At 41.5% G+C, this 12,150-nt stretch overlaps 1 protein-coding gene across 1 annotated transcript in view; it reads right to left on the bottom strand.

Moving 5' to 3' along the window:
* Window positions 1–12,150, bottom strand: part of iars1 (isoleucyl-tRNA synthetase 1) — a 133,029-nt gene that overhangs the window by 25,855 nt on the left and 95,024 nt on the right. The window contains exons 25-26 of the mRNA XM_079510400.1: window positions 9,782–9,865; window positions 7,757–7,931 (exon numbers count right to left, since the gene is read on the bottom strand). Coding sequence (XP_079366526.1) covers window positions 7,757–7,931; window positions 9,782–9,865 — 259 coding nt within the window. The remainder of the gene's footprint in view (window positions 1–7,756; window positions 7,932–9,781; window positions 9,866–12,150) is intronic.

Below are 12,150 nucleotides of genomic sequence, written 5' to 3'. Positions count from 1 at the left end.
TCTGAACGGGAACCCCTTTTGGTGTTTTAAGCATTATGTCATACTTTAGCTATTGAAATATAGCAGATCTACAAGCTCATAGCGCGGCACTGAGTGCTTGTACTGTAGGTCTGCTATTTTTTTTAAATCGTCAAAATGTGCCCCAAATCTTTGAATATATATTCTTTCAGAGTTAACGATTTTAACTCAAATCTTTGCTTCTGCATATGGGGGGTCCCTGGAACAACATATTTTCAGATAGGCGGCCAAATACAGATCATTCTGGGGGTCCTTGACATGAAAAAGGTTGAGCACCATCGACATAGAAACAGAGGTTTTTCAGAAAACCTTCAGGATTTAGAAGCCTTTTTCAATCGTCCTCAGGTGGAAATGTGTTAGCCATGAAATGATCTCCTACACTGACTGAACAGAGCAGCTGTGTGACGAGGCCTCAGACTCCACCTGCTGGCTGCCAGGGTTGATTTGGACAGCACATTTACATTTTAGTTTTAGTCATATAGTCTCTTGAATAGCTTTCATCTAGTTTTTAAGTCACATTTTAGTCAGCGGGAATGTTTTAGTGTCTAGTTTTAGTCGACTAATATCGCAAGATTTTAGTCGACTAAATCTACAGTTGATTTAGTCGACTAAAATGTATTTTGACGGGCCTTGATGCTGTCATAATGGCTGATTTTACACTTGCTGAAAATAGTTGTGAGCTTGTAGATCGGCTATATGAGCAGCGTCACACTAACACACACACACGAAAGTTAGGTCTATAGCCAACACCAACTCGGGATTCCTGGATCGCTGCCCTCCACAATTTCCTATCCAACATCAGGTTCTTGAGCTCTGCAGTGTTGTCAGCCAAGCTGCCGCGCCACAGCACGTCTACATAGGTGGTATACACTTCTTTCCCCTCCTGGCTTTGCCCTGGGTTGGCTCCCATAGGACGGACGGACGGGCGCACACACACACACCCACACACAGCAGCGCTCGGATCTTTCCATCAGCGTTTTTTTTTACCTGATCGTCCGAGTGTGCCTCGTAGTGCGCGGTGGCGGTGCCAGAGTTCTGGTCGAAGGTGTACATGAGCCTCAGGTCCTCCTCGTGAAGCTCCTGGCCGTCCACCGTGATGGAGCCTGCAATGGATTTATAGCAAACATATATATATATCACCACAGGAAACACACGCGCGCACACGCATGCACACACGCTTATACATCTGCTAAAAAAAAAGAAGTAAATCTTGAAGGTATTAAGATTTTTCTGTTTTTGTTTTTTACACAAATAGATTAAAATCAATCTAGGCAGGTGTATCATCCTCCCCCTTCCTCCTCCTCCTGCCCCCCCCCCCCCCCCCCCCCATTTTGCCAGGAGCCACAATTACCCACGTATGTGTTCCGAGTGAAAACCATGAGCGCATTCTGCTTCTATCCTCCTCCACCTCCACGCCCCCACAGGGAGGGTGAAACGGTCAACGCTAGCTCCTCTAATCCTGGATTTCCTGGCATAATAATAATACACCCCCAGCCCACCTTACTGTACCTTCCATGGCCTGACGCTGAAATAAAAGAAAATGTCTTCTAAATCCTGACAGTTTTCTGAAATACCTATGTTTCTGTATCAGTGGTTCTCAATATTTCATGTCAAGGACCCCCAAAAATGATATGTAATTGGCCGCCGACCCCCATCTGAAAATGTTCGCGATTTTTTAAAAATAACACAGAGTGCCGCGCTACAACCTTGTAGATCTGGTATTTTGCAATAGCTAAAGTATAACATAATGCTTGAAACAACACCAAAAGGGGTTCCCCTCCAGAATGGGTTAACCACGCTCCCCCTATTTTGGGAACGTCATCATTACAGGCAAACATTTTCAGAAATATACAGAAAAATGTTTAAAAAAAAACAATATTGACAAAGATGTTTTTTTTAAACCCTTCTTCCCTACCCAGGCCCGAGATGATGAGTTCAATGTTAGCTGGCTTCACACACTATAGGAGATGCTTTGCTTTATTTAGAGTGTCGAGACAGGGATATAGCGATATACCCAAGTGGTGGTGGGGCACATCCCGCAATGCCAGTCTCCCTCTCTCTCTCTCTCTCCAATTCAGGCTTAACCCATTATTTTATACTTAGTCGTGAAAATGTGTGCAATTCTTTTAATATATTCTTCACAGCAAACGTTTTCATATCTTTGCTTCTAGGGGGTCCCTGGAACAAAATATTTTCAGATGGGGGTCGGCAGCCAATTACATATAATTTTTGAGGTCCTTGACATGAAATTGTTTGAGAACCACTGATATAGAAATGTAGGTTGTGTCATGATTTAGAACGACATTTTGTAGAATCTGGTCTCATCTGGCTTAACCCATTTTGGGGGCGGGAACCCCTTTTGGGTTTATCTTGTCCGGACGAGATAATAATTATCTTGTCCGGACGAGATAATATCTTGTACGGACGAGATAAAATATATTTTGAATGCATGGCCATTCAGGGGCTCCGTAGAAGAGCCTGCCTGTGCTATTAAATCATTTTGGAAGAAAAAAAAGTTTTTCTCCTCTGGTGAAAAGCTGGAATTTGCGCGATAATGAATTGCATTTTTATAGCATATAGTCGTTTATAATAAGCGCTAGCGTTCACAGCAGGCCTGGAATTTCATCCTTTTTAGGGGCAAGGCCACTTGGCCTTTAGTGTGGTCAACTTTTTGAGTGCAAGGGCATGAAGGCCATCAATTAAAACAATGATTTTAAGTCCCCGGTCATAATTATTTTAGCTTAAAGGTTAAGGATGATTACATTTTTTTTTTATTTCAAGGCGAACATTGGTTCAGAACAGTGCTTCTTAAATAAATAATCACAGCTTTAAATAACAAAATATAAGTATCTACTGTTGTAAAATATTGTAAACATGTCTGTAACATGGGGTCCCAGTCCAGAGATGAAAATCATAATGAAATGGCCTAGGACCCTGTCACCCTAGGCTAATTCATATACATTTAATTTGGGGGTCCTTGAAATTAAAATGGCTGAGGATCACTGGGTTAAACTGTGAGTTAATTCACATAAAATACAATGACAGACAGCCTACATTCATTTTTATAGCCCTATGTTTCTGTTCTGCCTTGTTTGTTTTTGTTCTGCTCACTGCACTACTGTATTATATTGTCACAACTGTGTGATATGTTCCTTGTTTTTAATTTGCTTCTATTGTTTATACTGTGTAAATTGTCCAGCACCTTGTAACTTTGTTTCGAAAGGTGCTTTATAAATAACATGTACTTACATAACTTTTGAATGAGGGCTTGGTTTAGAAAAGTCTATATTTTGTGCTAAAGTAATATATTGAACAACATATAAATGTAGATTTTAAGGCTAGACTGGCATATGGCATTGTAGAGAGGTTAGTGACAGATGATATCTCTCCATTGTGGGGCTGCAGGACTGAGTCAACACAAAGTGTAAAAAGCATTTGTACAATTGTGTGCTTGATACAGAAATTAATGATTATTAAGCGAGCGACACGTGATGTACAGTGAGAGCCCTCTGGTGCTTGGATAGCGTTTGGCTAGCGATATTAGCCGTGGCCAGCGTTGGCTGTTTAAACAATTTACTCCGTCAACTAACGTAGCAGACGATAGCGTGGACAATGGTGGAGGAGTCCTGCAGTCTATGCTGTTGCGTGGTGTTGTTTTATGAGTTTATATGTCCATGAAGACGAGTCACGTTGGTCTTAACACACGGGCTCTGTGTGATAATAATCTTGAAGCACCACGCCAGCCTGCACTAGTGTCAGTCAGTGAGAGCTACGTGCGCTCTAGTAGGCAGCGTATGACATGAAAAAAACAAAATTAAAAAGAATCCAATGGCAGCCCCCCGAGTCAAAAAATCTGGCCTAAATGGGTTAAATTAAAGGGGCATTCCACTCATTTTCAACATTTTACTATGTCATTAATATACCTTAGAGCTGTTGTGTGGAAATAATAAAAAAGTCCCCCCATTCTGTGTTTCCTAGAATTAGAGGTCTGAAAAAAATCATTAACATGGTGAAACACATCTTGATGATGTCATCAAGATGTGTTTCACCATGTTAATGATTTGTTTCATACTTACAGTTCTAGGAAACACAGAATGGGGGGACCTTTTTATTATTTCCACACAACAGCTCTAAGGTATATTAATGACATAGTAAAATGTTGAAAATGGGTGGTTTTCCCCTTTAAGTAGAGTAGTTAAGTAGATGTATTTGGTTACGTTACACCACTGGTGCTTAGCCGTGTGCATTACTCCCTCCCAGGCTCCCAGCCTTCTCCATCGACCCTCCAGTCCACCCTTCCACAGAGTCATCTGGACTTCAAAGAGGTTCAGGAGATTGGAAATGGGAAATTCCCACAGCACCTGCTGACCTCCAGAGCCTCCGTTCCCCTGAGGCGCGCAATTCTCATATAAAGTTTCCTCCCTAATTGGACATACAGGATACACCTGAGAGCGCTCCAGACTCTCCCTGTGGCTTGTATTACCGTTTCAGGAGCACTTTTACTTATTTTTTACAGCAAAAATGGCCGTTTAAGCTTAGCTCATTTAAGACTGACTTTAAGGCTGATTCAACTAAATCTTTTCTAAATCATTTTAGAAGCCTTTTTTTTTTAATCCTATGTTTCTACAGTATATCGGACCGGTGGTTTTTAAACTATTTCATGTCAAGGACCCCAAACATTATATATAAGGACCCCAAACATTATATATAAGGACCCCAAACATTATATATAAGGACCCCCCGAAATGTTTGTCGACTAGCTTTTTCCACTGACGTAAACTAAATGGAAACTAAATAAAAAATAAGCTATGATGACTAACACTAAGACAAAATATACTGACAATTTCGTCAACAGATAAAAACTAGACTAAAATGTTACAATTTAGGCATTTAGCAGACGCTCTTAATCCAGAGCGACTTACATTAGGCAAGAACAAAAGTATGGGAATACATCACATATATGAAATGCATTTATCAAGAACCATGCGTAAGCTAAGAACGTAACTAGAACATATCTATATAATGACACTATACATATTAACTATACATATATACTATACTATGCTATACATATGTGCTATGATGTGCTATGACTATATACAATGCAATTATTGTGCTGTCTACATGACATGCTATAAGTCTGTTTCAAATGCTATGTAAGTCTAAAAAGTGCTATCTAAGGGGGTAGGATAAGTGCTATGGGCCATGATGGAGTCTGAAAAGGTGGGTCTTCAGACTACGGCGGAAGATTGGGAGTGATGCTGCAGTTCTGATTGCAACGGGGAGTGCATTCCACAGTTTTGGGGCCAGAAGGGAGAAGAGTTTGGGACGTGTGGAGCGTTGTCCCTGCGTTTTAGTGAGGGTACTTCCAGCTTTCCTGCGTTGGCTGATCTGAGTGCGCGGGAGGGTTTGTAGGGTTCAATCATGCTTGCAAGATATGGGGGAGCCATACCTCTGGTTGCTTTGAATGCCAGCATCAGTTTTGTATTCTGTGCGGGCAGCGACTGGGAGCCAGTGCAGGGAGCGGGGCAGGGGGGAGACATGTGAGAATTTTGGCTGGTTGAAGACCAGACGAGCTGCGGCATTTTGGATCAGTTGGAGAGGCTTAAGTGCACATGCTGGTAGGCCAGTAAGGAGCGAATTACGTTAGGAAGGGACTAGTGGACAAGAGATCCAGTACAAGTCATTTTACAATTAATTGCATGCTGAAAATAGCCGATATACAAGTACACATGGGCTTGTAGATCGGGTCATTAAGACGGCATCAAGGCCCGCCAAAACACATTTTGTTTGACTAAATCAACTGTAGATTTAGTCGACTAAAATCTTATGATATTTAGTCGACTAAAACTAGACTAACACTAAGACATTCCAGGTGACTAAAATGTGACTAAAACCAAATGAAAACTATTCAAGAGACTATGACTAAAACTAAAATCAAAATGGACTGCCAAAAACAACACCAGTGCCCCGCAAACACAATTTAGTGACAAGAAGGCGTCGTCTACACAAAGTGTTCCTCTGTTCCCGTTGCCTTCTGGCGGTCTAGCGTTCTGAAACACGCTTCTGACCTTCCAAAAAAAGACCCACTGAAACAAGAGGATGTACTATAGAGCACCGAAGTCTGACGTCAATGGCTCAGGGGTAGAGTGGCTGGATGGTAACCGCAAGGTTGCCAGTTTGAACCCGGCCTCCCCCAGAGTTACTGTCGAAGTGTCCTTGAGCAAGACACTAAACCCCTAATTGCTCCTGATGTGCTGGTTGGTGCCTTGCATTGGTTTCTGCCGCCATCTGTGTATGAATGTGTGTGTGACTGGATGAATGTAATGCACAATCTATGTCAAGCGCCTTGGATAAAGATAAATGCACCATTTACCATTTATCGGTAGAGGGCGCAAATCCACAGGTTTGTGTACTTTTTATTTGCATTATATCGCCTCAAATAAGTACCGTGTTTGAAAAATAAACATGTCACCCCGGGCCGCTTCACTCATATGGATATGAAGAATCAACTGACTGAGAGAAAACGCTATTGTTACTGCTGCTGAATTAGTTACATTTTCGCTAGAAATCAGTCACTCACTACATATATGAGTGACTGACTGTCGCAAACGATACAGAGACACCTCCCTGACAATAACGCAGAGACAGCTTGTTTATTTTTGGACCACAACGCTTATATGAAACGATTTTAAGATGAGCCCATGTTATTCTCCATAGAGAAATGACTTCCGCGAACCAGGGGAATCGAAGGGATGAGTGAGTTACGTCAGGACTTCGGTGCTTTATACTGTACGTCTTGCTCCCAACTACTGTAGGTCCGCATCCCGCTTCTCTAATATTGGTGGAAAGTCACTTTGTTCTTTGTTGTAGTTTCATTTTTTCAGACACACATCTGTCTTTGTATATATATATATATATAGATTTTTTCTTCATCTAGTCCCAGCCCTAGTCCGTTGTTTTCTAAATGTGCCTGTTGCCCATACACATCGCCAGTGGTGGAGAAAGTACTCAATTGTTTTACTTAAGTAAAAGTACCAATACTGCAATTTAGAACTACTTTGTTACAAGTAAAAGTACGGAATTGAAAATGTACTTGAGTAAAAGTATCGGCATCAAAATGTACTTAAAGTACTAAAAGTAAAAGTACTCATATTGCAGAATGTCCCACTCCACAAGTTCAAAATGTGTACAAAATCTATTGAAAATAGCAGATCTACAAGCTCACAATGCGTCACATTGCGACAAATTGTGAGCTTGTAGATCGGCTATTTTCAAATGGCCAAAGTGTATAGGGGTGAACTTTGAAGTGGTTAATGTATGTTTTCTAATCAAAATTAAAATCTCCAAAGTAACTAGTAACTAAAGTTTTCAAATAATTGTAGTGAAGTAAAAGTACAAATCTTGGCTCTGAGATGTAGTGGAGTAGAAGTAAAAGTACTGGAAATTGGAAATACTCAAGTAAAGTACAAATACCTCAAAATTGTACTTAAGTACTGTACTTAAGTAAAAGTACTTAGTTACTTTCCAACACTGCGCATCGCTATACAAAACTACTAGTGCGTCCCTTGCTGTTTGCTGATCTCACACACACACACACACACACACACACACACACACACACACACACACACACACACACACACACACACACACACACACACACACACACACACACACACACACACACACACACACACACACACACACACACACACACACACACACAGCGCCATACCTGTCTTCTGGAAGGCCTCCAGCTGCTCATTGGTCAGCTCCTTGATGGAGGCGGTGACAGCCTTGAAGGCTCCCTTCAGCCTCTTGCCCAGCACCATGTGGTCAGGCTCGGCCCTCAGACGGATGCCATACTTGTCTTTGTCAGTCGACAGAGTCAGCTCGCGCACATTCAGCTCCTGAATGACACACACACGCACGCACACACACACGCACACATGTAAAGTTAGACAGTGTGCTGTAATTGGGTTTGTATAGGGCCAGCTCCCAACAGTAGAGTTGGAGAGACAAAGAATGAGACATTAATGAAGTGCATTGATTCAGCTGCGTGTAATGTCATCATCCAGTCGCAAACCGTCACTCAGATAGCCTAGAATAAAACTTGCGGAGTCACACGATGAATCTTCAGCGAGCCATTCCTCCTGGCCATTCATTCATTCAGACAGTAGTACACACCACCTGGACATCCTATGCTATCCTATCCTATATTCCTATATGTTCAGTTGTGCTCATTCATTGCATATTGACTTCATATGAAAGAAATACACTGCTCTCAATTCTGATGAAATAAACCTTGTTTACTGGAGGGATGGAGGAGGTCAGTGAGGCCACAGTATGGGTAGAGAGGCCGCCTGCATGGAACTCAATGTCACAGGTTCAATTCCAAGCAGCTGGGTGAAGCTGAAAACGGAATGTCCTCCTCTGTGACAGGTAGGACAATTTTTTTTGTGTGTATGTGGTGACAAGTGGCGTAGTTATATAAAAAATCACACCGTGTGAACTGAGTGGTGTAAGGTCTTATATAGACTGATCAGCTGTGGTCTGACGTAATGAAATCACACCGTGTGAACTGGGTGACCATAGCAACCATGCTCATTTTTTGGTACGAACAGACAGACAGACAAACAGACAGACACGTAAACTAACAAAGCCAGTTGTAGGAGTGGTTTACAACACTCAAAAATAATAATAATCTTAATTTGGTGAAATGTGCCCTGAAGTGAGGATGCTTGTCAGCAGAACCGAATGATCTAAAAAAAACCACACCCGTGTGAACTGAGTGGTGCAAGGTCTTATATAGCCTGATCAGCTGTGGTCTGACGTAATGTCAGTGACCATAGTAACCATGCTCATTTTTTTGCAATCACACCCGTGTGAACCATGCTCATTTTTTTGGTACGAACAAACACGGGTACAAAGCCAGTTGTTGGAGTGGTTTGCACCACTCAAAAAAAGTGATTCAAGCATGTTTCCTACATGATGTTCACTCTGTTCAACACTGCCTTTCACTGCTCAAGTACAGTGGATCTCTAACCCAGAATCATGTACAGCACATAGAGAGCAAACCAGGCATGAAAGACATTTTCTGATTAAGTGCCTAGTGCCTTTAAGGGCATCTACACAGTCTGACAAAGCAACCGCTTTGAAAAGTAGATTACAAAAAAAATAATAAAAAGAAACGTAATCACGCCAGCTCAATTCCTTGGGACTTAATAGCATGGCTATACATCAAAAGGTCAATCAGTAAATGTAATACAAATCTAACCCAAGAAAGGATATTCTCAACCCATTCTGGGCGGGAACCCTTTTTGGTGTTTTAAGCATTATGTTATACTTTAGCTATTGAAAAATAGCAGATCTACAAGCTCGTAGCGTGGCACCGAGTGAAAAAAATCGTGAAAATGTGGCGCACATCTTTGAATATATATTCTTTCAGAGCAGAACGTTTTTTAAACTCAAATCTTTGCTTCTGGGAGGGTCCCTGGAATAACATATTTTCAGATGGGGGGGTCCACATCCAAATACAGACAATTCTGGGGGTCCATGACATGAAAAAAGGTTGAGCACCACTGACATAGAAACATGAGGTTTTTCAGAAAACTGTCAGGATTTAGAAGACATTTTGTGGAATCTGGTCTCAGGTCTAAATGGAGTTAATGAAACAATAAAACGAAAACCCAATTACAGATTCCCCCCCAAAAGAAGGGCGCTATCAAAGCAAATGGAAGCTGGGTAACCAGAGACTCACCTCCAGGATGTAGGTCTTCAGAGACTGGATGTCTTTGAGAGCTTCAGGGTCTTGGTGGATCACAACCACCTCCTTCAGTGGGTACTGTAACGCAAGCATGCATTCACATTTAACAAGAAACTCTCGTACACAGACAATAGTGGATGCGCAAACTTGGAAAACTCTACAACAAGTGTTTCAGGATACAGATCACGGGCACAGAAAGCATTGCAACTGCCAATTATTGCAGACACTGAACAGAATTTTGCCGATTGATGCCTTAGCTCTCGGCTTGGGCATGAATGCAATCTGCAGGCCCCTCACGACTTCCAAATATGAACACAAGTAGTTTACATTTGTAGCCAAGCTGTATAATAGCACCCTTAAGACGCTGGTACTTAAGCACCTTAGTAAGGAATGCCTCTTCCAGACTGTGGTCAAATGTACATGCCACTTCCAAAATGGTCACTTCTCTACTGTCCTCATCAACAACCGCACGCACGCCACACACACACACACACACACACACACACACACACACACACACACACACACACACACACACACACACACACACACACACACACACACACACACACACACACACACACACACACACACACACACACACACACACACACACACACACACACACACACACACACACACACACACACACACACACACAGCTGCTGGTCAATAGGGTAACCCTAACCCACATGACAGCCCCCGTATGCTGTCTAACGTCTTAGCGTGATACCCAAAACACACGCGTCGTCTCCCCAGGGATTATTATGAATAAACCCGATTCAATAGTGAAAATTGACGATCAAGTTGCAACATTGTTGTGAGCTTTTAAGATGTTCTATTTTCACCGTTTTTCCATTTTTAACTAAACATTTTGTTAAATCATTATTTTTCTACATAGGAAACGGAATATATATATTTTTTCATGTGACACATACAAGTGGTTGTGTGACCCCAAGTTACGTCCCAACCCAAAGTGTTCGTCGACTACCCTTTTTCACTAAATGGAAACTAAATGAAAACGAAGCTATTATGACTAAAACTAAGCTAAATGCATTGACAATTCCATCAACAGATAGAAACTAGACTAAAATGTTAGGTAGGGACTAGTGGACAAGAGATCCAGTATAAGTCATTTTACACTTGGTTTGTAATGGCAGCTTTCGATATTACTATTAGTAAGTAAACAACATCAGGAAGAAGCAGGACTCAACCATCAGGATTCGAACTCCATTATTTTATTGTATATGTCATCACACCGGAGAGAGAATATAGTGTCTCCCTCCAGAGCTTCCCCCAGCACTCCCACACACATGTCCCACACATATTTTATACTTTCAGCAGTGTACAGAGTTTCAGGAGTAACAAGAGATGGTCATTCCTTAAATGGACTCTATTCTATAGTTAACTCACACAGTTTGAAATAGGTTTACATGAGTCGGCAGTCTCTAATGAGTTTGTCAGTGGAGAACAGGTGGTAATTAGAGTGTTAAGTATCATCTACTAGTCGGCTACATTAAATTAATCAATACCATAGTGTGTATATGTATTTTCTTGACATAAAAGTCCTGATTTGAGAATTCCTCACAGCAAATATAACTTAAAACATTAAAAAACTGTAAATAGAATTAAACATAATTGAATAATTAACATTACTTCAAATATTTAAATGTTCCAATAAACTTTAAACTCTCAAAAACACTCAAAAATGAAATAGAATTAAATAGAATTAGAATGATTAAAATGAAATGATGCTGTCAAAAAGACCACCGTGATTCAGCAGCTGTCCAGTGACAATGTGATTTTGTGCTCCATTCACATCAAAATGTTCCCTGAGATGTAGCCACTTTAATATGGATATGGAATGAATGGAAATAGCTTCCTTGGACAAAGTGTCGCTGTGACAACTGCTCCCCCCTGTCCTTGATTGTTTATGAGGGGTTCAGGCTTCTTGTCTCCGCTCATACGATCATGGTTGTTGCTGTTGCCTGCGGGCTGTTCCTTGGGTGTAGTAATAGTCAGCTGTGTGTCTCCGCTCTGGTTTGGCTCCTTCTGCCTCATATTGTTGTAGTTATCAGGCGTAGTGATGGCTTGTAGATCTGCTAATTTCACCACAAATCTGTCAAGTTGCTCTCGCAGTAGCATCAATTCTTTCTGTTGCTTGTTGAGGTCTTGCTGCAAAGCACCAACAACTGACTTGCTGTTGGTTGTTGAATTGTTGTTGCATATTTCTGTTGTATGAAAGTTGTCCTTGCAGGTCATTGATTTGTCGCTCACGATCCACAAGTTGTTCTCGCAATAGCGTCATTTCTTTCTGTTGGTCCTCGAGTTCTCGCAGTAACGTCACTTCTCTCTCCTGTTGG

Source organism: Electrona antarctica, assembly GCF_951216825.1.
Source record: "Electrona antarctica genome assembly, chromosome: 9".
NCBI classification, from domain to species: domain Eukaryota; kingdom Metazoa; phylum Chordata; class Actinopteri; order Myctophiformes; family Myctophidae; genus Electrona; species Electrona antarctica.
Note: the sequence above shows the minus strand (reverse complement) of the source record. Positions and strands in the feature narration are given on the sequence as shown.